At 62.8% G+C, this 27,387-nt stretch overlaps 1 protein-coding gene across 16 annotated transcripts in view; it reads left to right on the forward strand.

Moving 5' to 3' along the window:
- The window catches only part of Kcnt1 (potassium sodium-activated channel subfamily T member 1), a 46,488-nt gene that overhangs the window by 9,045 nt on the left and 10,056 nt on the right, over window positions 1-27,387 (forward strand). For 4 of the 16 annotated variants that reach the window (XM_063244057.1, XM_003473114.5, XM_013155902.3 and 1 more), the window contains exons 3-20: window positions 15,613-15,692; window positions 16,066-16,165; window positions 18,046-18,102; window positions 18,324-18,372; window positions 18,777-18,836; window positions 18,955-19,029; window positions 19,098-19,181; window positions 19,553-19,647; window positions 19,925-20,105; window positions 22,910-23,074; window positions 23,159-23,295; window positions 24,258-24,321; window positions 24,401-24,509; window positions 24,858-24,966; window positions 25,154-25,303; window positions 25,404-25,636; window positions 25,731-25,956; window positions 26,818-26,923. In XM_063244057.1, the coding sequence (XP_063100127.1) occupies window positions 15,613-15,692; window positions 16,066-16,165; window positions 18,046-18,102; window positions 18,324-18,372; window positions 18,777-18,836; window positions 18,955-19,029; window positions 19,098-19,181; window positions 19,553-19,647; window positions 19,925-20,105; window positions 22,910-23,074; window positions 23,159-23,295; window positions 24,258-24,321; window positions 24,401-24,509; window positions 24,858-24,966; window positions 25,154-25,303; window positions 25,404-25,636; window positions 25,731-25,956; window positions 26,818-26,923 (2,080 nt within the window). Of the gene's footprint in view, window positions 1-7,059; window positions 7,283-11,813; window positions 11,856-15,612; window positions 15,693-16,065; window positions 16,166-18,045; window positions 18,103-18,262; window positions 18,373-18,776; window positions 18,837-18,954; window positions 19,030-19,097; window positions 19,182-19,552; window positions 19,648-19,924; window positions 20,106-22,909; window positions 23,075-23,158; window positions 23,296-24,257; window positions 24,322-24,400; window positions 24,510-24,857; window positions 24,967-25,153; window positions 25,304-25,403; window positions 25,637-25,730; window positions 25,957-26,817; window positions 26,924-27,387 lie in introns of those variants that run through there. The other 12 variants (XM_063244052.1, XM_063244058.1, XM_023566395.2 and 9 more) reach the window with 10 other exon arrangements.

Here is a 27,387-nt window from a genome sequence, read left to right on the forward strand (position 1 = left end):
GGGGGAGGGGGCTGGGGGTCCTCAGCCAGTCCCGGGTCTGCCTGCTGTCCCCCAGGGTGCCTTCATTCAAGTTCTCACACAAAGTGCCTAAGGTCACAGATCAGCAGCGGCCCCCCCCCCCCCGCTGGGAGCTGCTTTGTGAGTCTGAGGCCTGGGGATCTCAAGCAACCTCCACCCCCAATGGCCTCCGTGCTTGCTAGCCCAGCAGATCCCAGAGCCTCCCCCTGCATGGATACAGGGAACCCGGGCCCACAGGGGCATGCTCTGACCTGGGCAGGTTTCGCTCTGGAAAGCTGATGTGGCCACCAATAGACCTACCTTGAGCAGATGCGCTGGCCAGGATGGTTGGCTCCGGTTCAGGCTGGCCAGGATCCGTGGCCGAGGCGCCCTGCCCTCCTGGGACCCACACGGAGCACCCTGCTCAGTCAGCACCAACACCCCAGTGCTGGTTAAGCCTGAAGGCAGCAGTCCTCGGAATTTCTCCCAGCATCCGGCAGGAGGCCGAGTCAGTCTCACTACGCGATGCCCAGGGCTGTGGTGTCAGCATGGATGCCTTCCCCTGTGGCTTCCAGGGTGTGTCCTGTGTTTTCAGGAGCAAGTGGCAAAGGTCTCACTGCTTGAGATGGTGGGGTGCCCACAGGGAGAGCTGTCCCCAGCCCCAGGGGACAGGTGGGAAGCAGCGCCTGCATGTGGATTTCAGTTGTAGCACAACGCGTGAAAATTCACCAGCCCCAGAGTCAAGTGGGCTCACACCTGGGAGCCCGCTTCTGTTTTCCTCACGTGTCTGCCCATGGGCTGCTTGGCTGTGTAGCTTTGGGGTGGACTCAGGCTCAGTTGTACCCTGTGAGCCCCAGGTCCTGTCAGGGCAGGTGATGCAGGAGACCAGGGACCTGCAGGGGTCCCTCTCCCACCTGCACTGTTCCATAGTACATCTGGCTCTGAGCATAGACTCCAGGTTGAGAGGGTGCTGGCTTCCAGAGGTCACTGCTGGACATGCGGGACATGGACCCACTGCCCTGCTAGCCACCTGTTACAGCCACCTGTTTCTTCTCTTGCCTGTGTCCAGAGGCCGAGTATCATCAAAGGGGCTGTGGCCACTCCTGCCTGGCTTGGGGGGACCCCTGCCTTGCATGGAGCTGGCCCAGGTGGCAGCGTCATGCCCTGCAGGGTGAGGGAGCAGAGCAGATTCCATGCACATGAAGGAATCTCCAAGGCTGGGGTTTGGGGGGTTGGGGAGTTAGGATGAAGTCCTAGGCCCTGGTGAGGGCCCAGCAAGGGACCAGGGGAGGTGAGCATGTTTGCTCTCTCTGCTTTGAGGGAACAGGGTGGGGAGTTGCCAGCCCAGGGCAGGGCACCAGAGGCCCAGCCCAGACCACCCCTGTCTGCCCTGTCTCCGTAGGGCAATTGGGGAGCTGTACCCCGATTCCCAGCTGGCTGTGAGGGTGAGTGGGCTGGCGGAGTCATAGGCTTCCTGTTCTCCAGGGAAATAAAGCCACTCTGGTGAGTCACCACGGCTGCCTGCTGGCCTTGGGGAGGAAGGCAGTCAGCTGCCCACATGGCCACAGGGCACAGGCTGGCCTCTCATCGGGCATGAGCCTGGCATAGCCCTGGGAGAGGACAAAGCTGGGCACTCAACCTCTTTCAAGGGACAATGTGGTCCTGGTGGACACTCGCCTGCCAGTTAGGTGACCCAGCCTTGCAAGTCACCGCAGGGAGTTTTCCCAAGCATCGGGAGAATGGGCTGGCCCAGTGAGGCAGAAACTGCCTGTCTGAGGATGCAGCAGGTGGTTGTCGTCAGAGACCTGGAGGCCTTCGGGTCAGGGTGGATGCAAGGGGGAATCGGTGGCACTTAGAATTGCAGAACTAGGTCACCCCCCCTCAAGGAAAGGCCAGTCCCTCTGCCAACACCCCTGTAGGAGCTGCCTGTCCTGGTAACAGTTGGGAGCTAGGCCAGAAGCATTGCTGCCAGCAGAGCCAGATGTGGACAGGAATCATCCCCAAGGCCTCAGAGTGCCCTCCCCAACCACTGTATCTCTGCCCCCCAGACAGAGCTTGCTTCCATTTGCCCAGCTACTGGTACACTCCCCACTGCTCCCCCACAACCAGCCCCTCCTCCCAGCACCCCCATCCTACCCCCCCCATCCCACCTGCACTGGGGCAGGGAAGCCCCCACCTTCCTCAGGGGGAGCCCTGTCACAGTCCCTACCCAGCTCTCAGGACTGTGTGCCCCATGCAGAGGGAGCTGGCTTTCAGGATGCCCAGGATTCCCCAAGTGTCTGCAAGAGGCCTGAGCTCTGAGGACTTGGGCCCCTAGGACAGGCCAGCTGATCCCGAGACGCTCAGGGCGTCTGACTCGTGTTTCTGAGCAATGCCTCTGCCCCATCCCACACCTTGGGGACACTCAGAAGCCGAGAGGCTGTGTCTCTTCCATTTCCTGGGCTGGAGTAGTGGGGTACAGCATTTCACCCCTAAACCCAGGTGTTCCTGACTCAAACTGCAAAGCCAGATTCCTCCTGAACTAACGTTAAACGGAACGGAAGCTGGTGCCCAGTGGGAGGGGAGCCAGGGCCCACTGAGTCTCAGACAGCATTGGGTTCGGTGCTGTACTGGCTGGCTTTCCTCAGCGAGGACACAGTGCCCAGCATCCACACCTTGCCCTTTGGTTTAGGGGCTCAGGGGCACAGTCCATGGCTACTGCTCCAAGGCAGGTGTGTCATGGCGGAGAGGAACCAGGCTGCTTTGTTCATGGGGCTGAGAGGCCAAGCAGGGGATAGGCAACAGGCCCCAGATCCTTCTAGGTCACATGCCAGTGACCTCCAGTTGTGCCCTGCCCTCCAGAGTCCCAACACATCCAGCCATGGGTGTCACTGATGCACAGAGAAGGACAGTGCCCTCGTCAGTCCCCTCTCAGGGTCTGTCCAGTCGACAGTTGTGCTCACTGTCAGTGTCCCCATCCTCCCCACAACACAGCCGCTCCCCAGGGACAGCACCTGCTGAGACCACAGCCCTGCTTCTGGAAATGCCCCTTTCTTGTGGGTCCTCTGTGGATGGGAAATCTGCTGGAAAGTGGAAATGCAGGAAGAGAGGCTGTAGTCAGGGAAGCCCCTGGCCTGAGTGAGGTAGGGCTGGACCTGAGAGCCTGAGGCACAGGACGCCTCTGGGGCTGGGACAGGCCTCTGGCTCAGGAGAGGCTAGCAACAGGGATTGGGATTGGAGGTGCTGCCTAGGGGCTGAGGCTCAACCTGGGACCCCAGCTCCCCTCCACAGCTCTGTGCTGGGCAAGGCAGAGACCCCAGGCCCACCCCAGCCTATCAGGACCCGGGCACCTCAGCCCTCAGTCTTGGGTCCCTAAAAGGGGACCCCTCACAACGACATCAATGTCCAACCCTTGGACCTGAGACATAACCTTGTGTGACCTTGAAGGTGTGATTCAGTGAAGATGCTAGAGATGGATTGATGACCTTGGTGGACCTGAAACACAGTCTTGTGAGTTCTCTCAGGGACACAGGAGGACATAGTGCCAGCCGCAGAGGGACTGAGCTTCCCTGCAACGTTCAGGGCCTGGAGCTGACCATGTCTCTGCCTCCACCACTGCGTGAGCCAGACCAGGCCAAATTAATCTGTCCTGCGGGTGTGCATGCTGTAAACAGTCTATCTCCTGCCCATGTGGACGCACACACTATCCAGTGCTGTGCGTGACAGCCCAGCCTTTGGACACTGGTGCTCAGCCCCGTGAGACCCCAAGCAGAAATTGAAGCCAGCCACACCATGCTGAGGCAGAGTGGGATGTGAATGGGCCTTGAGCTGGGCTTCGGGGCAGGAGGGAGCTGGTCATCTGGCATCTGCTGGCCTCAGGTGTTCAGCTTGCTCCTCGGACTTCAGAGTCCCTGGAAGCTGGACATTGGGTCTGGACTCCTAGTGGACCCAGCTTGCCTAGCAGGCAAGAAATAGTTGCAGGTGCCTTTGTGACTGTGTTCCCTGGGGCTTGGCAGAGGGGACCAGCTGACTCACCAGGCAGCTGCACGTCCTTTTCCCCACGAGGTGACTGCCATCCTTCTTGGGGTACAGCCCTATATCTGCCCTCACACTTGCCTTACACCTGCCCTCACATCTGCCCTCACACCTGCCCCGCACCTGCCCTCACACCTGCCCTACACCTGCCCTCACACCTGCCCTATACCTGCCCTCACACCTGCCCAACACCTGCCCTTCACCTGCCCCACACCTGCCTTCTCACCTGCCATGCACCTGCCCTCACACCTGTCCCACATCTCCCTTCACACCTGCCCCCACCTGCCCTCACACCTGCCCCACACATGCACTTGTACCTGTCCTCACAACTGTCCTGCACCTGACCTGCATCTGCCCTCACACCTGCCCCACACCTGCACTTGCACCTGCCCTCACAACTGTCCTGTACCTGACCACACCTGCTCTCACACCTGCCCCACACCTTCTGTACACCTGCCCTCACATCTGCACCACACCTTCCCTACACCTGCCCTTGCACCTGCCCTACACCTCCCATCACACCTGCCTCGCATCTTCCCTGAATCTGCCCCACACCTGCCCTCACACCTATCCTGTACCTGCCCCATACCTGCCCTGCACCTGCCCCGTACCTGCCCTCACACCTATCCTGTACCTGCCCCACACCTGCCCTGCACCTGCCCTTGCACCTGCCTTTACACCTACCCTCACACCTGTACCTGCCCCACACCTGCCTTACACCTGCCCTCACACCTATCCTGTACCTGCCCTGCACTTGCCTTATACCTGCCTCACACTGCTCTGCATCTGCCCCACACCTGCCCTACACCTGCCCTTGCACCTGCCCCACAACTGCCCCCACAACTGCCCCACACCTGCCCAACCTTGCTGTCCTCACCCATTCTGGGCTGGTCTTGGGCTGCAGTTATTATGAAGCACTGACTGAAGTCACATTCATAGACACACACATCTGGGCTCAGACCTGATGCCTGTGAACTCTCATATGCTTCTCTGGCATCCAGAGCCTTTGTTTACAGGCACAAAGCGGCAGGCACCTGGGTCATAGCTCAAGACTTTGGTCTTATTAAATCTAAAATTCTGCTCATAACCCAAGTTGTTCATATGGGAGGCCAGCTGTGACTCAAGGGTTCATGATAAACCCCAGTGCCGGACCTGCCTCAGGTCCTGCCAGACCTGTCTGGGGTCCATGCAGCCCAGATACAAGGCCCCATGGGACAGACACCCTGAAGCCCAGGGAACCATGCCAGATAGGTGCCGTGCTCAGACCTTGGGTGGGGCTTTGTCAGGCTGCAGAGAGCGCAGCAGCATGGGGGCCCTTGGTGCAATGAGCATGCTGGTGGCTGTGGCCCCATAGGGCTGGGTGGGGAGGGTTGGACTCAAGCAGGTGAGGATGTAGGTGGGGGACACACTGGAGACAGGCACCTCCATGGTGGGGCAAGATGGGAGCCTCACAATAGAGGCCACCATTCCTGGTCTCCATGTATCGCCTATCAGATGACATGGCGGTAGCACCTGGGACAGGGGACCCTTGGGTCCCCATTCAGTACTGGATGCAAGGCCCCCAGCTGCCTGGGGTTGCTGCACAGGGAGTGGTGAGGACAGTGGGTGTGGGGAGATGTGGCTCAGATACAGACTTAACCCTTACCGAGTCTAGAAGGGACATTACCACATCCTTTCCCCAGAGGGGTTGACTGAGAAATCCCAAGCCAGTGACGCTCTAAGGACTCAGATCTGCCTGGAGGAAAGTGCGGTCTAGAATTACACAGGAGAGATTTTGAAGGTTGTGCAGAGCAGCCCGAGCCTTCAGCTGGCTCTGCGGTGGAAGACACTGTCACTAACAGAGTTTACAAGCTGGCAGGTGGTGGACCCACTTGCTTAACGTTCGAATTGAGTTCAAATAAGGGTCGGCTGTATATCTAGACAAAATCTCAGTGCTCAGAGCAGGGCCTTCTGAAGGAGGCGGAGCCTGGTCGGGAGAGGGGCGTGGAGGCGTGGCCTGCAAGGCTCCCCCCTTCTCTCTGCTGCCCGTCTGCCTGCTGTGAACTGCTCTCTTCCACCCAGACCCTTTCGCCATGCCACTGACCAGGCAAGGATTGAAATTTCTAAACTGTAAGCCAGAGGAAACCTTCCCTGCTTTGCGTTATGGGCACCCACGATGGTGCCCTGATGATGACAAAGTGGCCAAGACCCAGCAAGCCTGGGGCCAGGGTACTGGCAGCTCAGGAAAGCCCTGGTTGAGGCAGCACATCTGTGGGGCAGGTATGACTCTGAGCCCCTGTGGCCACACATCTGGTGCCAGCACCTGCCACAGGTAAACAGGTAAAGGTTTGCCTGCCACCTGGGCAAGACCTGGGGCCCCATCTGTGAACAGAGGTGTCAGACGGGATAGCCACATAGTGGCCATGCAGTGCCAGGCTCTGCATCAGCCAGTCCTGGGTTCAAATCCTTGCTCGAATCCTTTTTCTTTGAATTTCCCAGAGAAGCTGTGTGTTCTCTGGATGCCTCAGTTTCCCTACTTGTCAAAATGGAGAAACCTGTACCACCTGCTCAGGTTGCTTCTGTTAGTGAGAGGACCCTTCCGAGGCCCCTCTGGACACTACCACACCGTGGAGCCACCATGTACATGGCGGGATTAATGCCAGGCTGGCACATGGGCACCAACAGTGTGGTGCTTGTGGGCTGTGCCCTGGTAGAAACGGGTGGGGACCCTGAGTGTCTGCGGGGGGCGGGGCAGGCCCTGTGTGCACCTTCCCACGTGCGGGTGGGCCCAGCTCATTTGGGCAGGTACTGAACAGGCGGTGCCAAGTGCCACGCAGGGGCCCCAGGGCCCCATGGGGCTGTGATGGTTACTGGCACCTGCCTAGCTGAAATAACTCCCGGCCCTTGCTAGCGGCTCCTGTTTGAGCGGCAGGTGAGGGCCAGGGATTCCCGGGGGTCTCCCCCGCACCTCCCATCGCTGGTGCCTCTGGTCCGAGGAGGGCGGGATGGCGCCCGGTGGGGCGGAGCAGAGCCCCCCTCCCCGGCGGCAGGCGGCTCCACTGCGGCGGCGCGGCTGGCTGCGGAGCCAGAGCGATGGTTGCGCCCAGCGCCGCCCCCGCGCTCCCGCCTGCCCGGGCTCCCGCAGGATGGCGCGGGCCAAACTGCCACGCTCACCGTCCGAGGGGAAGGCGGGCCCGGGGGGCGCCCCGCCGGCCCCCGAGGAGCCGCATGGGCTCAGCCCGCTGCTGCCGGCCCGCGGTGGGGGCTCTGTGGGCAGCGACGTGGGCCAGAGGTAGGGGCGCGGGTCTGCGCCGCGGGGTGGGGGGTGGGGTTTCCTTCCTCGCATTGCTGGCTGCCTGGGTCCCTGCTGCAACGGGCCGGGAGGGCAGGGGCAGGCTTGCACCTGGCACCTGGCCTCGGACATCTCCAGCCCCAATCGGCAGGGGAACCCTCAGTCCTGCTCAGAGGTGCACAGGGGCCTGTAGGTATGAAACTAGGCATTGTGCCAGAGGACCCATGCCTGGGCCCAGTCCTGTCCCTCTGGGTGGGGGACCAGGACTGCAGGGGGTCAGGCTCTGCCCACCAGGGACCATGCCCAGGGTAAGGCTTCCCTGTATAGTGCCTCTGGATCCGGGCAGGGTGCAGCACCCTGTTTCACTGGCAGGACCCCGAGGCCTCTATGGCCATGCACATGCAGTCAGCACCTTCCTGTGCTAGAAGCCAGGGATGTTCGGGGGAACTGGGATGATTCAGACCTGGCCCAGTGTGGGCATCGTCGTGGGCACGAAGCCTGCTCTGAGTGGAGGGGTGCAGGCCAGGCCAGGCCGACTGGGGCTCTGGCCCTCGGGGTAGGGGTCTTCCTGGCAGAGGGAACCGCAGGGGCAAAGCCTGGGCTGCAGTGCCAAGGCAGGGCTGGCAGGGTGTTGGCAGGGCCCAGGCCTGACAGATGGCTGGACAGGGGCTGGATGCTGTCCTGGCCCTTCCCCCACCCCACTTCCTGCTCCCCACAGTCCCCAGGGAGGCTGCTGTTCCCATTTGCCAGGAGAAAATGTTGAGGTTAAGTGCATGGTTGATAGGCAGCGCCGGCAGGAGGGTGGGGAATGCTGGCTAGGGCCCTGGGGACCGTCCTGCTCTCCCCTCCTCCCCTGGACTCTGGGCCCAGGACCCTGGGCCCAGGTCCTGGAAGCTGCCCTGACAGGCCCCCAGCAGGGTGGACGCAGGGATGGAGGCTGTGCCAGACTGTACCAAAGCCTAAGCCCCACCTGGGAGCCACAGCCATGAGGCGGCCTCCTCCAGGAAGCCCTGGCTGTGCAGAGCAGTCGCCAGCCGGGCCTCTCCGGAGGAGCCATGTCTCCATCTCCCAGCAGCTCCCAGAGGCAGGGTCCCCTTCCCAGGGGTCCCATGTGGGTTGTGGGATCTGCTGGAGCATGAGCACTGGGGAGGCAAGGCAGGTTCTGGAGCAGAGGGTGCTTAGCAGACTTGTGAGTGAGGAGTGAGTCTGGCGGTGAGGCTGGGCCAGGAGGTGCTGCTGCCCAGGCCAGCCAGGGCCCGGGGGCAGACCACATGGGACAGGGGGACCCCTCTCCATGTCTGGATGATGTGGCTAACCTTAACCCTAATCCTACACCCTGCACCCACCAGTGCCTCCTTCCTGCTCCAGACTGGCTGGAGAGGGGCTGGGTGGTTAGAGAACGGAACCTGGGCCCCAGCCATGGAGCCAGGTGTGGGCAACCCTCAGTGGGTCAGGTACCTGCCCCTGCTCACCCTTCACAGCTCCCCACTCCATGCAGCCCACGCCCACACTCCTCCCACACTCACCCCCAGCCGTGACTTCCAGCTGTGGCCTTGGGGACCCAAAGGGACAGGTAAGGGGACCCTGAGAGGGTACGTGGTATGCAGGGAGCAGGCGTCCCTGAGGGGCTGTGGTGCTATCCTCAAGTAGGGCCCGGCAGAGAAGGAGAGGCAGCAAGGGCCCTGGGGTGTCCAGGGCCCAAGGTGGGCGGGGGGAGCTGCTGCAGGCTCAATCAGGGGGACAGAGCACAGCCAGGGCCCCTGTGGGAGGGGCCAGGGCTCCAGGAGGCAGAGGTAAAGGAGGTGCCCAGGGAAAACAGCTGAAGAAAGAGGGGTCCGGCTCATGGCAGGTGGGTGGACCTCAGCTGGTATCATCAGAGCCCTCACAGTGATTTCGGGAATCGGATGGTACAGGGCCTCTGTGCAGTGTGGGGTGGGGGCTGCCACATGGCCATGCTTATTGCCCTCCTGTCCCTGTCTCCGTCCCCACAGGACCCCTCGAGCCTGGCATCAGAGCAGCTGTATGCACTGAGACCCGGAGACAGGCGCTTCTGCGCGGGGCTGGGGGATGAGGAAGGGAGCACAGGACCCGGGAGCCCTTCCTCACGCACCTAGCCGGCTGTGCCAGCCCAGCCCAGGGTCTCTGTTCTCCACCCACAGCAGCTGTCTCTAAGTGTCCTGTGGCCTCCAGGCTCCTGGGCATGGTATTTACCTCCACCAGCATCCTGCAAATACCCCTCTCCCGGCTCTCACTCCTGGGATGCTGGCACCACCTTGCCCGCACCCCAGCGTCCCCCTCATTTCTGTTCTCCATCTCAGCTAACTCCTCCCCACTCCCCTCGGCCTCCTCAGGCTCCAGTGGCCCCTGTCCTTAATGACCCAGCCCAGAAAGTCCAAAGCCTGGTTTTTGGCTGTCCTAGGGGGCGCTGACCATCCTCGCTGGGGTCCTCCCGCCCTGCAGGTCCAGGCCCTCACGGTAGCCCTGTGCCCTAATTCTCCCTGCTGCTGGGCGTGATCAGACACCAGCTCTGTGTGCATGCCATCCTGCCCAACTCCCCCTTTGCAAGCCACCAGCACAGAGACCAGCTGGGCTGTGGCTTCTAAGTGTCCCTCCCCTCCCAGGGTGGCCCACCCTCCTGTTTTGGCTTCACCCTGCCCCTCCAAAATGTACCCTCTGAGAACTGGTGCATCCTTCGCCCCAGACACACAGGGACAGCCAGGCACAGTGCTCGGTGGATGCGTGGTCCCTCCGGGGACCTGAGGTGGCATCGTCAGGTGAGCTGGCAGGGCCACCCCCCCCCCCCACACACACACAGGGCTTAACAGCAGCTCACTTCCAGCGGCATTAGAAGCCAGACATGCGAGATAGGGTGTGGCAGCCCAGCTCCCCAAGGCCTGTGTGTCCTCCTGGTCTTCAGGCACCACCCTCTGTGCATAGCAGGCAGGCTGGGTGGGGACCATGCGCCATGCCCTCTCCGCTCAGTGACCCTTGTCCGAACTCCCCTCCCCACTCTGTCTGAGCTCGGGAGGCTGGGGTGCCACACGGTCAGCCAGGGCTCAGGACCTACACTGTGAACCCCCAAGCCTGAGGGCAGGTGTTCCCAGAGACCCAGGCAGACACTGCTCTCCGTCTAAGCCTCCCCCAAGTGCTGAGGGACAAGGACCCGTCAGCCCCCAGGGCTCCTCCCTGGGGCACTCCCGGCCCTGCCTCATCACAGCCCTGCCCTGGCCTAGCCCCAGGAGTTGTTTGCCACTGCCTTTGGCTGCCCCTGGGTAGGGCAGACTGTACCTTGAAGGGCTGGGCCGTGAAAGAGGCTTCTCCCTGTGTCTCACACCCATTAGGGCTGTAGTCAGTTGCAGAGGTGCTGAGTGGTACCCAGGTCATATGTGCTGAGCCTGCTGGTCTGGGGCCACTCCTAGGTAATACCTGTCCCCCAGGTGTGAGCCCAGGCCAGGTGACTCTGCAGAGAGAGGGGTTGATCTTTGGCTTGAGGACCTGAGCCTGGACAGAGCACAGGGTGGCAGGAGTCACCCAGGCCAGGCTGTCTTGGGGATGGGCGGGGTTGTATGTGTGTACCTGCCTGCTTGTGCCCAAGGTGCCATCTAGGAGGGCTCTGAGAAGAGCCTGAGGAGGCATTATGTGGATGGGACTTGGCTGTTCCAGGGAGCAGAGCTAGGGCAGCAGCCTCCTTGGGCTCTGGGCCCCAGGCCAGGTTGTGGAAATCCCTGGCCCCACTGTGACAAGTCCCGCAGGCCCGACTGCAGCCCTCACCCTAGCTGAGATCAGGGCGGTGAGGGGGCCAAAGTGCAGGAGCTGGCCAGCAGACTCCCAGAATGTGCTGGAAGCACTGTGGCCCAGAGCTCAGGTCACTGACCCGGCCACCCTGCCAGAACCTCAGCTGGCCAGGCCTCATCCACATGGAGAGCAGGGCTGACGGGCAGGGGTGCATGGGCAGGTGCCGCCCTCCTTCCTGCCCACATGGCACATCTGACTGTTTCCTCTGGTGCAGAGAAGCTGCTCTGGGGACCTCCTGAGGAGCTGGGCCAGGACAGCCTGGGCCCCAAGGCTGAGACCTCTACCCCTGCCCAGCCCCTCCCCAAGCCCGCCTCAGCCCTCAGTGTCCAGGAGTCCCTGGGCCATGCCCAGTCTGGCCTGGTGGAGGGGTGCCCCTAAATCCCCCAACCAGCTTTGGCTCCCAGCCAAGTGTCCCTGGTCCCTGGAGGGCAGGGGCTGCCTGGCAGATGGCTGCATGATCCTGTGTGGGAACGCTTGGTACTGAGCATTGGAGGACCATGGCCCCGTGTGTGGGGGTGGGCCAGCCTCCTGCTGGAGGCTGCATGTAACAGTCATAGTGGAGTGGCCTGCGGCTTCCTGAGGCTGTGGGTCAGGCCTGGCTTCTGTCCACCTGCATGCTGGGCTTCTCCCACTGCAACTGGGGGCTCTGCAGTCGAACCTGGCCTGGATCTCCAACCCGGCCCAGAGGCCGCCCCACCTGCCGCCTTCTTCACTGACCATCTGCCCTGTGTCCCAGGCTGCAGGTGGAAGATTTCAGCCTGGACTCCTCCCTCTCCCAGTAAGTGCTTTGAGGGGAGGGATCATCTGGGGCAGACGTGTCCTCAAGCCCTGGCGGACCAGTCCCATGGGAGAGTCGCCTCTGGCCAGGAAGGGGTGCAGCAGGGCTGACTAGCACCACCTGGCATGGGGATACAGGGGGCAGTGAGTGCTCCCTCGGGGAGGAGCCAGGGAGCTGAGAGCTGGGTACCCTAGACCCCACAGTGTGGCCCTGCCACCAGGGGCAGCTGGAGGATGGCACAGGACTGACGAGCAGAAGACTCCTGGGCTGGGTCTCTCAGCACCATCTGCTGCTGGTGTGGGGTGAACCCTAAAGCTGGGGTCCCACCAAAGTTTAGGACTCGAGGGGGTGGGGGCTCTGAGGTGGGGAAGCTGGTACTTCCAGTGCAGACCCCTCCTGGCCATGGTGTTGTGGCCCTTAGAGGGGCCACTGGCTGTGCGTGTCCTTGGCTAACTTGGTGGTGGCAGTGGTAAGCAGCATTAGTGTGTGAGGTGCCTCCTCTGTGAGGGCCAGCCCTGTCACATCACACCTTGGGCCATGGACTATAGCCAGGCTGCAGCCTGGGTGTCCTGCCTGGCACCACTGCAGGGTAGCGGGTAGTGGTGCCCACCACCCACAAGGTTCTCCCCACCCTAGGGGCTGGGCCTTGGGCCTGCAGGGGACTGTGGAGCATTGTGGCTGCCCCTGGCTGGAACAGGTGTCTCTGAGGCCAGCACAGGAGTCAGTTGGTCCCAGGCAGGCTGCCCTGTGGGGAGAACCAGGCCAGGGCCATCTGAGACGTCACCGTCACCCCCAGCCCCACAAGCTACCTGGGACGGTTCCTCCCACATTCCTAGCTAATGCCTGCACCTGCTATCGGGCTCCCAGGGGCTGGGGCCTGGTGTTCCTAGCAGCAGGCTCACTGGGGACAGCAGGTGACCTGGGGGAAGTGATGCAGACTGGGGTGCAGCCCAGAGCCTCTGCCTGCCCCATCACCCAAGCACACAGGTCTGCAGTGGCGGGGAGGGCAAGCAGGTGGCAGGTGAGCACGCAGGCTGGGCAGGAGTGTGGTCTGTGTGCTCGGGGCCCAGGCTGCCCAGCAGAATCTACTGCCCCCCTGCTACCCACCCCCTCCTCACAAGTCCGGCCAGGGCCTGGTGCTAACCTGTGTGGCCATGTGGCCTAAGCAGCCCTGGCCCACGCCGCTCCCCCTGCACCTGCCACCTGTCACATGTCTGCCCCAAGCCCACACACAACTCATTCGCACCTCACGGTTGACTGAGCTCCTCCCGGCAGCACCCTGCAGCAGTGTGGGGGCGATCCTGTCATCATCCTTCCCAGAAAGCAAGCTGGGGTGGGGCAGGTGAGGGGCAGGGCCCGGGCCAGGCTCCCCGGTGGGCACCGCCCTCAAGGCTGGCTGCCAGGCAGCTCTGCTCTGCAGTCCCAGGAGGGCCGATGGTACCCATGAGCCCGGGGTACGAGAGGGGCTGGGTGGCTGGGGAAGGGTGTCCAGAGCTGACCACTGGGCTCCGTCCTTGGCCTCTGTCCTGGCGGCCAGCCCAGCTGTACCTGGCTCGCTCCAGAGGATGGGTGGCTTTAATCTGCCATGTATGGTGGTACAGGAGAAGTGGTGGCCACAGCTCATAAAAAATGAAAGGCAGAGGCTACATCGTTAATTTGCCTGGCATCACAGGGCCCAGACCTTGCAGTGGCTAAGCTGCTGGCCCAAAGCTTTGCCCAGCAGGGCATCCCCATCCCCTGAGATGGGTGCTGTCCCCGTACCCTGGGGACTGGGCTGGTGGCATCCATGCTGACTCCCTCAGGGCCTGCGGGGGTGGGGGTGGGTGCAGCTGTCATGGCACTGTCTCCATTTCCTGGCTCTGAGGAGACAGCAGTTCATCAGGACACTGGCCCTGGTCTCTGGAGGTCACAGCGTCTTCTGAGCTTGGAGGAGCAGGTGCCTAGGAGCTGGCAGAACCGAGGGGCTCAGAGGTGGGTGTGGGCATGGAGTGCGGTGCCCGGAGCTTGGAGGACCCATGTCCAGTGAAGGGGTCAAGGTGGAGACATCACCCACCTGGCAGAGGAGACTTTGAGGGCACCTCAGGGCTGGAGCCTGGAGGTCAGGGCTCAGCGTGAGCTGAGGGGGCAGAGCTGCCCCATAGGTAGTGTCCAGCTGTCCAGGGAGGCTGGCAGTAAGGCTGCAAGGGCAGGGCTTGGCTCCATCCCATACAAGGTGGATGCCTGCAAAGGCCTCAAGGTGGAGGACCCAAAGCTTGGGTCCCTAGCATGTGCCAGACAGGAATGGGCTGCAGGGGCAGGAGTGGTGCACTGTCCCAGGGGGACGCTCCAGCCGAGTCTCTGTTACCAACAGTGCACAAGTTGGGAAATTTTAGGCTCTGGGTTCTAGAGGCCCCAGGTCTAGGGCTCATCTGTGGTCATTGTGGTGGTGGAGGCCACAGGTGGCCCAGGCTTCCCATGGCAAGAGACACACACTGAGGTCTATGTTGTCTTTCTGCAAAGCCACCAGGGCTGGACCACGATGGCCTGTGACTTTAGCCAACCCTGTCACCTCCCAGGGCCATGAATTCTCCCCTGCCTGCCCACACAGGGATTAGACACTGGCTCAGGCCACAACTTGGGTAAAGCCAGGAGAGGCCAGGGCAGAAGCCGGGCTCACCCAGGTGAGGGGGCTCCAGCTGGCCTGTGTGCCCAGCCCTGTGTGCCCACAATCAGGGTTGAGGTGGTAGCATTGGAGGACGCAAAGTGGAGGACTGACCGGGCTCCATGAGGCCCAGAAAGAGAGGGACTTAGCCACCGGCAAGGGTGCCCTGTGGAGGCCATGTGGAGAGATGGTGTGAGTAGGGCAGAGGCCCCACAAGGCCTTGCTTTGGGAGGAGCAGAAGAGATGCCCAGAAGCTCCGCAGCTACTTTGAGGGTACGGTGGCCTCTGGGGACCTGGCAGCAAGGAGTGGGTGCTGAGGAGGTCCCGGCCCAGGCCCAAGGGGAGTCACTGCCCCACACTGCCCCCACCTGGGACCAGACCACCAAGACCCCCAGCCTGTCCCCTCAGCCCAGCCTGACACCTCAGTGAGAAAGGCGTTTGACAAAGTGCCAGGGTCCCCCATGCATGGCTGGGGTTCTAGGTCCAGCATGAAAAGGAGGTGTGTGGGTGCAGTGGGCATTCTGGGCACCAGGGCTCTGTCAGCAGCCCTGGATACCCCTGCTGGTTTGAGGGAGGCCCACCTGCTGCCGTGCCAGGAGTCCAGAGGGCCAGGGGCCCACACTGCCCCAGACCTAGCTGCCCTGTCCCCACATTTTAGAGCCCAGTGGTGGCACAGCCCATGTGGCTGAGGCCTCCTCAGCTCCAGCGGAGCACTGGCTGGGGACAGTGACTTTCAGACTTTTCAGATATCACAGCAGGCCCCCCCCTTCACTGCAGCAGGGACGGTGGACCCCCCACCCACTGCTGGGTGGAGCCTGCTGTGGACAGCTGGTGGCCCTCTCCACATGGCCCTGGACACTCCTGGCTGTGAGACAGCCTGTAGTGCTCTGTCCTCCTCCCCATATGACCCGTGCTGTGCTGAAGAAGGAGACCTGGCTGAGGGCCACCCCGACCCTGTCCTGCAAACACTAGCCCCCTGTATGGGGAGGGAGCAGGACAGCCTGGCCCCAGGTGTCTGGCTCCTCCAAGTGTGAGGCTCCGGGACAACCCTCTGCCCACTGCCGGGCTCTGGGCACCTGCCACGCCTGGCTGGACCTGACCCTGTCCTGCCCCCAGGGTCGAGGTGGAGTTCTATGTAAACGAGAACACCTGCAAGGAGCGGCTGAAGCTGTTCTTCATCAAAAACCAGAGATCCAGTGAGTGGCGCCCCGGTGGGCGGGTGCGGCGCAGGGCTGTGCTGCTTAGAGGTGGATGCTGGGGACAGGGCCCTCCCACTTCCTGACAGCAGAGGGAGGTGGGCTGGGACCTGGGACCTGGACCCCAGGACTCTGCCCTGCGTTCCCCTCCCAGCCCTAGATCGTGTGCATCCCTCTACGCCCCAGATGGCCCCCACACAGCTGAGCTGCCTCGAGGCCCTGCACCCTAGGCCTCATGGTGCACTTTCTGGGCAGTCCCAGGGTGCGTGTGGGTCTGGCCATGGCACTCTGGAGAGAGATCCTGCAGGGCTTGGGGATCCAGCGGCCCAAAACCCCAGGTGACAGAGCCCAGTGATGCTGCCCCTGCCCACAGGCCTGCGGATCCGGCTGTTCAACTTCTCACTCAAGCTGCTCACTTGCCTGCTCTACATTGTCCGTGTCCTGCTGGACAACCCGGCCCAGGGGATCGGATGGTGGGTGACTGGGCCCAGCAGGTCAGGGTCTTGGGGCTGAGCCTGCCTGGGGGGCACAGGTCTGTGGGGGGCACACGCCCAACCCCCAGCCCCCAGCAGAGCCAGAGCAGGGCCCAGTGTTGCATGGAGCCTAGATTGGAAGGCAGAGGGTCCGGGCCCATTTGTTCCTCACAGCACCCCAGCCTGGGGATTGTGGGGGTCCCTAGGAGCCCACATGGCAGCATGCAGGCCCTTAGGCTCTCCCCATCTCTGAGGGTCCTGTCTGACCCCTGGGGACCCATGGTGTCCACGCCCTGGGCCACACATTCATCTTCCATGTCGGGGAAGCAGCACCTGCAGCCCAGCACCCCCAGGATCCAGGGAGGGAGAGGAGGCATCCAGTCTTCTCTAAGGTCTGGTCCTTGGGGGAGACCTTGTCCACCCGGAAGCTGCTGGGGCTCTATACCCAGTGTGCCAGGCTCTGCTCTGTGCCTCTCTGGGTTGGTCCAGGTGCTGTGGTTGCCAGGGACCATGCGCCTGCACACGGCCTCCTGGCCCTGGCGCTGGGCCTTCCTGTCTCTTGGTCTCCGGTAGCAGTGGCAGGGCTGCTCCTGCCCCAGGCCACCTGCCTTCCAGCCTTGAGTCTCAACCTGCCCTTTGCTTTTGGTTTCCTCTTCTGCTCGCTGCATTCCCCACTCCCCTGTGCAGGCCCCAACCTTCGTGCTGTGGGGGCCTCGAACCTCGTGACCTTGACAACTATTGACGTTTAAGAGTGGTTGCCAGGCCATCTGGGGACACTGCCAACACTCAGTTGGGCCTTGATCTCAATCTTCTGCCTGGCTCCTTCTCATCCGCTCCCCACTTTCAGGGTGCCCCGTACTCCCAGGCCAGGCCCCACCACCAGGGAAAGGAAGGAGGGAAGAGACCTGCGTGTAGACTGAGAGGGAGCCATGAGGCCCTGACTACTCCTCAGCCCCCTTTCCTGGGTCCACGTGGGGTTCCCATGCTCGGTTCAGCCTGGGAGAAGGGCTCAGTGACCCATCTCTAGCACAGGGCCTGCCGCATGGGCACTGGGTGGGAAGGCAGGGGGAGGACCAAGACTGAGGACGGAAGACGGAGGGGGCAATGGGCGGCAGAGGGCTGGGGGGGGGGCTGGGTAGGTGGGCGGGTGATGGAGAGGTGAGAAGTAGCTGTCAGATAACTGAGGGTGGGAGGAATGGGTGGGCCAGGGCATGGTGAGGCTGGATGAATGGATGGTGATGAGAGATAACCTGAGGGAGGCTGGGTGAGAGAATGGGGGCGGGGAGATGCACAGATGACTAGAGGGATGGGAGGACAGACACCCAGTCACTTCCGTGGGCACTGAGCTGGTGACAGCCCCACTGAGTCTTGGGGCAAACAGGTCTATGGAGGGCAAAACTACCCACAGTGCGGGTGCTGTGAGCAGTAGGACCCTCTGGCCAGTGACCTGGTGCTAGTTCAGTTCTTGAGCAGAGCAAGCCTGTGTGCTGTGCCCTGCCACCTCCTGTCACCTGGTTCCAGAAGGCTTGGAGATGCCCATCTTGCAGCGTGGCCTGGCTCTCTGCCTCCACGGCAGCTCTTGGGGCTGTATCCAGCCTTGTCAGGCAGCTGCAGGCTCCGGAGGCCTGGGTGTCCCTGGCTCCATCTCCAGCTGGTCGGGGCCTCCTGAGAGCTTGTCATGTCCTAGACAGAGTCCCCAGATGAGGGACGCGTTCCCATCAGCAGAGTCCTGTGGACCTCACCCTGTTTCTGCTACAGCACAGCACACAGCCCCTATGGAGGTGCAGAGTGGACACCTGGGTGTCCCCCGCCCCTGGGAAGGCCCCTCAGGGTCAGTGCCAGCCTGGCTGTGGTTGGGCTATCACTGTCTCTCTCCACAGCTGGGGCTGTACCAAGCATAACTACACCTTCAACGCCTCATCCGCTGAGATCAACTGGTGAGCTCGCTCCACACATGCCAGGTCCTCACGCAGGGCCGGGATGGGGGTGCACAGGGGGGGGTCCCTCTCCAGGGAGCCTGAGCTGCTGTGGACATGCTCAGCTGAGGCCAGGGCACAGGATCAGTGTGGGGTCCACCTGGGACGTCCTCTGGTCCAGCTGTGCTGCTGTTCAGCGCCTGACCGGCTCCTGCCCAAGGCTCACTTCCATCGCTCCCCAGGGCCCCCATCCTCTGGGTGGAGAGGAAGATGACACTGTGGGTGATCCAGGTGAGTGCCCACCACAGGCCAGAGTTCGGCCCCTCTGCCTACCCTTCCTCCCCACCCTGCCGACTCCTGAGGGCGCTTTCCCGGCTCTGCCACTGCTCCTGTCTTGGTGGGCAATGCCACGCCTCCTGTAGGGAAGAGGGGTACTGCACTGCCCACTCCAGACCAGCCATGGAGCTCACGGGGGGCCTGTGTGGAGGGGTCTCCCTCCCAGTGTTCCACCTCCAGAGAGGCAGGATGGGGTTCCCCCATCCTGGTGCCGCAGGACAGGAACAGCATCAAGGTGCCTCCACTCCGGGGCTTTAGGCAGCAGCTGTGGCAGACTGTCCCCAGTGGGGCCAGCGTCCTTCTTCGTGTGGGCCAGGCAATGGCCCCCGGACTGCTGTGAGCCTCCCCCTCCTCCGCAGGTCGTCGTGGCCACCATCAGCTTCTTGGAGACCATGCTGCTCATCTACCTGAGCTACAAGGTGAGTGCCGCCCACCCACCCTGCCTGTGCCAGCGCCCGCTGTCCTGGCTTCAACCCTCTGCCTGAGCCTCCACTCATCCCATGTCCTCCCCATGGCTCTGAACCCCTGTGGCCCCAGGGCAACATCTGGGAGCAGATCTTCCGCGTGTCCTTTGTCCTGGAGATGATCAACACACTGCCCTTCATCATCACGGTGAGTGAGCTGCCGCCTGCCTGCCTGCCTGCCCTGGCGCTTGCCTGCCTCACCTGTCTGGCCCGCAGGTCTTCTGGTCGCCGCTGCGGAACCTGTTCATCCCTGTGTTCCTTAACTGCTGGCTGGCCAAGCACGCGCTGGAGAACATGATCGTAAGCCGCTGTCCCCACGCAGGATGCAGCCCGGCCTCCAGCTCCTACCCAGGAATGGGGGGCAGGAGACAGACCAGGATCCAGGTCCTGGGGCCCCAGCACTCCCCCAGAACCAAGAGAGCCTGAGCTGACCTCAGCTTCTCCTGCCTGGCCCAGCTCCGAGGCCCGGCTGAACAGTGAAGTTTGAGGCTGGGGCCACAGCTGCTGGCCGGGCACGGGCCGGACAGAGGTCCTGGGGGGACGCTGAGGTCAGGCTGCCCCGTGTCCTCACTGGGGGGAGATGGGGCCCGGCTGCCTGCTCCCCAGTGCCCCCTCCCTGCTGTGTGCCTGGGGCGGGGTCCCCACACCACCCCCAACATTGTCGCCTGCAGAATGACTTCCACCGTGCCATCCTGCGGACGCAGTCGGCCATGTTCAACCAGGTCCTCATCCTCTTTTGCACCCTGCTCTGCCTGGTCTTCACAGGGTGAGCCTGGGGCCCCAGCCTGCCCAGCGGGCACAGGGGACCGGAGGACAGGGATGGGCCGGGGGTGTGAAGATTGGTGAAGGGCAGAGGCACAGTGGAAGCCACATCCGGACATCGCGGCGGTTCTGTGGCCAAGGGAGGGACCCTGCTTCCAGGCTGGCCAGGATAGGGGCTAGGCACCACTTGGGGCTGAAGTCCTCAGGCTGAATTCAGACCCAGCATCAGGGCTGCACATGGGCAGAGGGCGTCCACTCCTCACGGTCACCACTGTCCCCAGGACCTGTGGTATCCAGCACCTGGAGCGGGCCGGCGAGAACCTGGACCTGCTCACCTCTTTCTACTTCTGCATCGTCACCTTCTCCACCGTGGGCTACGGGGACGTCACACCCAAGATCTGGCCGTCACAGCTGCTGGTGGTCATCATGATCTGCGTGGCCCTTGTGGTGCTTCCGCTGCAGGTGAGTCCCACCCCAGGGGGCTGGCTGTGGAGACAGGGGCCACTCCCAGCTGGGCTGTCCTGGGTCTCCATGAGGCTGCTGATGCTGGGGGTGGAGAGGGCGGGGGCCAGCAGCCCAGGCCCTGCCTCCAGATCACAGTCCTTCAGTGCCGGGCAACCGCTCTAGGAGAAGGTCAAAGGCACAGGGTAGGCGGGGGCAGCAGCTGACAGGGGACCTGGAGCACCAGGAAAGCAGCAGCTGACCTTCAGCTTCCAGGAACAACTCCTACTGCTACTCCACATGCCCTCATCTGGAGCCCATTGGGGCTGTGCCATGGGGTCTCCTGCCCAGGATGCCAGGGCAGCAGGGCCCTTGGCCTCTGAGGTCTGATACAGCGCTAGCCGGGGCCCCCCATTCCTCATCTGAGGTAGCTGCAGTATTAGCAGCTCTGTCCCCTGCTGCCAGTGTCATCCCAGTACCCACGAGGGCTTTTACCCGCACTGGCCCTTGCATCCACGCCCCCTGGTCATCCTGTGTGCTGTCTACAGGGAACTGCCCTGAACCCCTTTTTGCATGTGAGCTCCCACTTTTACACATGCGTTGGCGCCTACTGCAGCCCAGTGTCCCCACCTTTCCCTTTGAGGTTCTGCTTCCTGTCTGGTCTAAAGTCTTAGCTGCTGTGTCCCATTTCCTCCTGAAAGGGTATGGGCGTGAGGGACGGCTGTGCCACTCCCGTCCTACCTGACCTGGCTCCTCACTTGCTGGTGGCGGTCCCACCCATCCCGCACTGGGGTTTTGTGGGGACCCCGAGGACCAGGTGGAAGAGAAGCTCTGTGTGTCCCTGTGGTACGGGGCACCAATGGCATTGGTGGCGCCAGCTCTGTCCCCAGGGTGGCTGGTGCAGGAGTGTATGTGGCAGGTGCTGCTGGATAGGGCTTTGTGTAGTGACATCACTGTCCCCAAGGAGGGAGGTCTCCTTTGCTTCCTTACATCTCTGCCCTGTTCTGGTAGACCCTGATGTCTGAGGGCCTCCTGGGGCCACCAACACCAACAGCCAAGGCCCAGGGATTAAAAACACAGGCCTAGGCCTCCACAACACTGAGGGCCTGAGTCAGGAGCCGGGGTTGCAGGGGTTGGGGAGAGGTGGGCTGCGGTGTCCTTGGCTCTGCCTGGCCTCTCTCCACCCACAATGCTCTTCGGCAAAGCCACTCAGGCCAAGTTGTTCCTGGCTGACCGCCTGCTTGGGGCTCTTACTGCTCCCCCTGCCCACCTGAGCATAAGGGGTGCAGGGCCCTTGGGTACCTACGTGTGTAGAACCTAAGATGAACCAGGACCGATTTGCTCCCGCTTGAAACCTGCGTCGACAGCGGTGGGCCCTGCTCTCCATGCCCCCAACTATGCCCTGGCCAGGGTGGGACCACACTCCGCTCTGCCCCAGTGTCCCTTTCCTGAGTCTCACCTAGGAGACCAGGGCCAGCAGCCTTGCCCCAGAGCCCTCTTCAGGGAAAGCCAAGAGAAAGGGCCGTGGCCACGAGAGTTGTGGCTGAGGGCTTCCCAGCAGCGCTGCCCACATCCAGAGGGTCTTTGGGTGCCTGTGGCCTCACCTTCTCTCCTGTGCACTGCGGGGACATGGCTGCTCCCAACAGAGGTGGTAATTGCAGGGTCAGAAGCCACTGGAGAGCTGGGCAATGTCAGTCATGTGTCCCACAGCCTAGCCAGGTGTCCAAACTGACGGAGGGGCCTATATGCTGTCCTGCCCAGGGCTGGCAGAGGCTAGCACTTGTCAGTGAGTGAGTGGCCGAGCTCAGAGTGTGGGCCACTTCCTGTCTGCCTCAGGGCTGCATCAGGCATGAAGGGCAGGTGCTTGTCACCCCGCGGCTGTCCTGCGGTCAGGGTGACCACACTAACCCTCTCACAGGTGTCCTTCTGGACACGGCAGCAGCTGGCGTCCAGCAAGGACCTCCTTCTGGCTCCAGGCTGGGCTTGTGGGCCTCAGTGTCGGGGGTCCCTGCTGCCACCCAGCACCTGGTGCCCTAATTCCTGATGGCTTCACATCGACATCTGAGGTTCCAGGCAGTGGGAAGTCTTAGGGGTCACTGCCAGATCCACTCTTTAACTCACTGAACCCTCGCTGAGCCTGGGCCCAGGGTGCTAGCAGCAGAGCCCTGTCTCATCCCTGGCGCAGGGGAGGCACCTAGAGGGGCTCAGGCACCCAATGGCACAGCATGGAGGTGGCCATGGTCACCTGTGCCTCCTCCTGGGGCCACATCACTGTCCACTCAGCGGTGGGCTGGACACATGGGTGGACTCAGTGCTGAGGGCAAGAGGCTGTGCCTATTGCGCTCAGATGCAGGCACTGGGTCTGGTGGGTGCAGTGCCCCTTGGGGGGCCATAGTTAGTGGCCTGACCTTGGCTATCCAGGGAGCTATCTCTCCCTCCCACCTACCCTCCCAGAGGCTGAGAATCCTAGCTCCACTGCTTTGCTCCCAGGTGAGCCTAGGGCTACAGGGAAAGCAAGGTCTTGGGGGTGCCCTGTGACCAGGTCCAGGCCTGGTGTCCACTCAGCATTGGCATCATAGGCGGGTTCTGGACTGGCTGTGCTTCTGCGGCTGCATGCCAGTGGTAGACACCAACCTGCTCTGCCCAGCGGGATCCCACATGGCCCTGTCCTGGGCTGTCTCCCAGTCCTGCTCCTGCTTCTGATCAGGATGCTCATCCCTGCTCCTGGCTGACCAACCGCACCTGCTTGGGGTGTCTGGGTCAGTGCCTGATCCCCACACTCCGGTGCCCCTCCCTGGTGCCCTGCTCACCCTCACACCCTACAGTTCGAGGAGCTCGTCTTCCTCTGGATGGAGCGGCAGAAGTCAGGGGGCAACTATAGCCGCCACCGGGCGCAGACGGAGAAGCATGTGGTGCTGTGCGTCAGCTCCCTCAAGATCGACCTCCTCATGGATTTCCTGAACGAGTTCTACGCCCACCCCCGGCTGCAGGTGAGGCCGGGACTGTGGGGCCCAGTACAGGGGTGGGCTGGTGGGAGATGCAGGGCTCTGAGCTGCCGCCGGGTCGGTTGGCAGGACTACTACGTGGTCATCTTGTGCCCCACTGAGATGGACGTGCAGGTGCGCAGGGTGCTGCAGATCCCCCTGTGGTCCCAGCGGGTCATCTACCTCCAGGGCTCTGCCCTCAAGGACCAGGACCTCATGCGGGCCAAGTGAGTACAGCCCAAGGCCAGGGTGGGGTGCAACAGGGCTGCCCAGGAGGCCCCACCCCAGTGTGAGTCCGGAAGTTTCAGTGCCGAGTTCTTTGGAGCTCAGAATAGATGGTGGGCGGGGAGGGGGGTGCTGCCAGATCCGCGGGGCAGATCTTGTGTTAGAGGTGGCAGTGACTCAGGGATGAGGGTGAGGGCATGCTCTGAGAACTTTCCAGAATGTGCACACACTTCCTGTACTCCCCAAAGCCCCCACAGCACTGAATTTTATTCCAGACGAGCCCCTACCTGCTGTGTGGCGTGGGTCTGTGTGGGGCAACAGGCAGGGGCAGGATACTGGCTCAGGGTTTCTCTCCTCCTGGCCTCATCCACAGCACCTGAGTACTATCCATGCCCTGCTCTGGGCCACAGGCCAGGGCAGTAGGTGCCCAGCTGGGAAAGGTGGTGTCTAGCATACGTGGCCTGCCATGGGACCGGCTGGCATGGGGACAGTGCTGGTCACCGCAGTGTAGCCAGGCAGAAGGAGGACAGGCTCTGCTCACAGCCTCCTGTGGTCACTAGTGCCTTGGGGCAAGAGGGACTTGGGGGATAGGACCTGAAAGCCGGGTGATGCCCCAGTAAGACAGCCATGCCAGGCCCATGGGATCGGCACAAGGTGAAGCATGGTCTCAGTGCCGTGTCCAGCTGCAAACCCTGAGCCCAGCCCCTGAGCACTGGAGGGGATGCGGAGGGGCTGGATCCGGCTAGAGGACAGGCAGTACTCCGCATAGCCCTGCTGCCCTGCTGCCCCGCTGCCCAGCTGTCCAGCTGGTGTGCCCTGCTCAGTGCCCAAGCTTCACCCTGGGTGAAGGGTGTCTGGGCTTCCAGCTGCCCATAAAGTGCCTGGAGAGGAAGGGATACTGGAGGGCCAGGCTGCCCCCACCTCCACTCCCCGCATGGCCACTCTGAGCAGCTGCTGCCTACAGGATGGACAATGGGGAAGCCTGCTTCATCCTAAGTAGCCGGAACGAGGTGGACCGCACAGCTGCGGTGAGTGAGGCCACCGAGGCAGGGGTAGGGCCCATGTGGCCTGCATAGCCACTCACCGACATGGCCACTGCCCCCTCAGGACCACCAGACCATCTTGCGTGCCTGGGCTGTGAAAGACTTCGCCCCTAACTGCCCACTGTACGTACAGATCCTCAAGCCCGAGAACAAGTTCCACGTGAAGTTCGCAGGTGCGCTCAGGCCCCAGGCAGGTGGGCAGGCAGCCCCCAGGCACCAGGGACTGCAGGGACAGCAGACATCTGCACCACAGCCGGGGACATGGCACCTGGGGCCCGGGCTGACTGTGGGCACAGCAGTGTTCTGAGCAGCTGGATGGCAGGGCCTCAGCTGGGCACCTGAGAGATGGGTGGGCAGGGCCAGGAATCTTAGAGCTCTGGGAACAGCTGGGGACCAGCCAAGAAACATGGCAGCCACTAGAAGCTGGACATGCTGGGGTCCAGGGGGAGGGGTTGGGCAGGACCTGGCATGCACACTGGGCTGGGGACAGGGCACATGGTGGCCCGGACCCTCTGTCCTAGACCACGTGGTATGTGAGGAGGAGTGCAAGTATGCCATGCTGGCCCTGAACTGTGTCTGCCCGGCCACCTCCACCCTCATCACCCTGCTGGTGCACACATCCCGCGGCCAGTGAGTGCCCCACACCAACCAATATGGCGCCTTGCCCACCATCTTGGGGAGACAAGGCAGGGGCCCCAGGCGTGGCTGCTGCCTGTGTGGGGCTTCCTGAGGAGAGGTGCAGGGGCGGGCAGACAAGTGGGCAGCAGCTTCTGGGCAGGGCCCACTGTGACAGTCCCTCCTCCTGCTGCACTGGCAGGGAAGGACAGGAGTCCCCGGAGCAGTGGCAGCGCATGTATGGGCGCTGCTCGGGCAACGAGGTCTACCACATCCGCATGGGCGACAGCAAGTTCTTCCGCGAGTACCAGGGCAAGAGCTTCACCTATGCGGCCTTCCATGCCCACAAGAAGTAGGCACAGCCCAGGGTGTGGGGCAGGCAGCTGGGTCGACAGGCATGGGCGAGTGCCAGGCTGGTGCAGAGGTGCCCAGAGGCCGCTCTGCGCGCCTAGGTATGGTGTCTGCCTCATTGGGCTGAAGCGTGAGGACAACAAGAGCATCCTGCTGAATCCGGGCCCACGCCACATCCTGGCCGCCTCAGACACCTGCTTCTACATCAACATAACCAAGGAAGAGAACTCGGCCTTCATCTTCAAGCAGGAGGAGCGGCAGAGGCAGCGTGGCCTGGCCGGCCCGGCGCTGTACCAGGGACGGCTGCCTGTGCACAGCGTCATCGCCTCCATGGGTAAGTGGGCGCGGGCAGGCTCCAGGGCACCCAGCTCTCTGAGTCGGAAGTGAGCAGCAGGCGGGGAGGGGCTGGCCTGGCTTTCCCTCCCCAGGGACTGTGGCTATGGACCTGCAGAGTGCCGAGTGCGGGCCCGCGCAGGGCGGCACAGGCAGCAAGCTGACACTGCCCACGGAGAACGGCTCAGGCAGCCGGCGGCCCAGCATCGCGCCGGTCCTGGAGCTGGCAGACAGCTCGGCCCTGCTGCCCTGCGACCTGCTGAGTGACCCATCGGAGGACGAGGCGACGCCCTCTGAGGATGAGGGCCTCTCCACAGTGGAGTGAGTGCAGCCGGTGGGTGGGCAGGTGGGGGCTCCCAAGGCCTTGTCAGGTGGGGGCGCATCCAGGGCCCTGTGCCTGGCCCTGGTGCCCAAGACTGAGCTCTGTACTGGAGCTGGGGCAGCGCCAAGTGGGTAGGACTTTGGGGGCCCCGGAGCAGAGCCGCCCACACCCACCTCCCAGCCCTCTGCTGTTCTGCAGCCCTATCACCCCCAGCTCCACGGGGCACAGCCACCTGACTCTGGGTGTCCTCAGAGGTCACCAGTGGGAACTCGGGAGCCCATATCCAGGCCCAGACCACAGCCCACCCTGAGTGTCCACTCCCTGTGTCCTCATCAGAAGCCCAGTCAGTCCTCTGCACATGGCCACAGGACAGGTGGTGCCTGGCCAGGGTCACCATGTGCCCACTTCCTGGGTGACTGACAAAGGAGCCATGGGCCAGGGCTCCGACACTGGGTTGGAGCAGGTGGGCCCTAATGCTGTGTCCCTTAGGCGCCTGGCAAGGTCCTATGCTTAGAGTGGTGTGGGATCGCGTGGCATGGCAGGCATGTTCTGGCTCTGCTGGGGTTGGGAGGAAGTCCGGCACCTGCTGGAGGACTGGTGAGGGCCCCTCTGTGGCCCACCTTGGCCTGGCCTTTGAAGCACTTCCTGACCCAGGGGTGAGGGTAGCTTCCCAAAGTCCCGGCCCCACTGGCTGCTGGGCCAGGCAGGTCCCAATAGTGGCTGCAGATTGGCTCAGAGGGTTCTCGGGGGAGGTACTCAGGTGGAGCAGGCACCCGGGGTGGGGGAGGGTGAAGGTGGCAGAGGGGCCCCAGGCAGAGCGGCTGTGGTGCCTGAGGCCCCACCCATCCTGTCCCCGGCAGGTACGTGAAGGGCTACCCGCCCAACTCGCCCTACATTGGCAGCTCCCCTACCCTGTGCCACCTGCTGCCTGTGAAGGCCCCATTCTGCTGCCTGCGCCTGGACAAGGTGAGGCCCCGTCCCTGAGCCCCACACCAACCCCGGGAAGCTGTGCCGCAAGTGCCGGTCACCAGCCCCAATTCCCCACTGGATAATGAGGCTATTTTTCTTTGGCACCGGGAATCGAACCCAGGACATCGCACTTGCCAGGCAGGCACTGTGCCACTGAATTGTATCCCCGGCCTCTGCCCTACTTCAGAGCTGAGCCCCAGACACGTCCATGTGTCCCTGAGGGCGGGGACACCCTGGTGACCACAGCACAGTGAGCAGGCCCAGGGCAGGACGTGGCTTCAGCCCTGGTGGATGGTTCTCTGCAGCCTTGTGGCCCTCTGTGGCAGTGGCTTCCCAGAGGACCTGCCCATGGGCTTTCCCTCTGTTCTCAGTCTTCATGGTTATGCTTTTGGCTTTAGGGATTTTTGTTTTTTTTGAGACATGGCCTCATGGTGTAGCCCTGGCTGGCCTCAAACCCAGTG

Source organism: Cavia porcellus, unplaced genomic scaffold (assembly GCF_034190915.1).
Source record: "Cavia porcellus strain 051 isolate PalLab524CR breed Dunkin Hartley unplaced genomic scaffold, mCavPor4.1 scaffold_49, whole genome shotgun sequence".
In the NCBI taxonomy this organism is placed as follows: domain Eukaryota; kingdom Metazoa; phylum Chordata; class Mammalia; order Rodentia; family Caviidae; genus Cavia; species Cavia porcellus.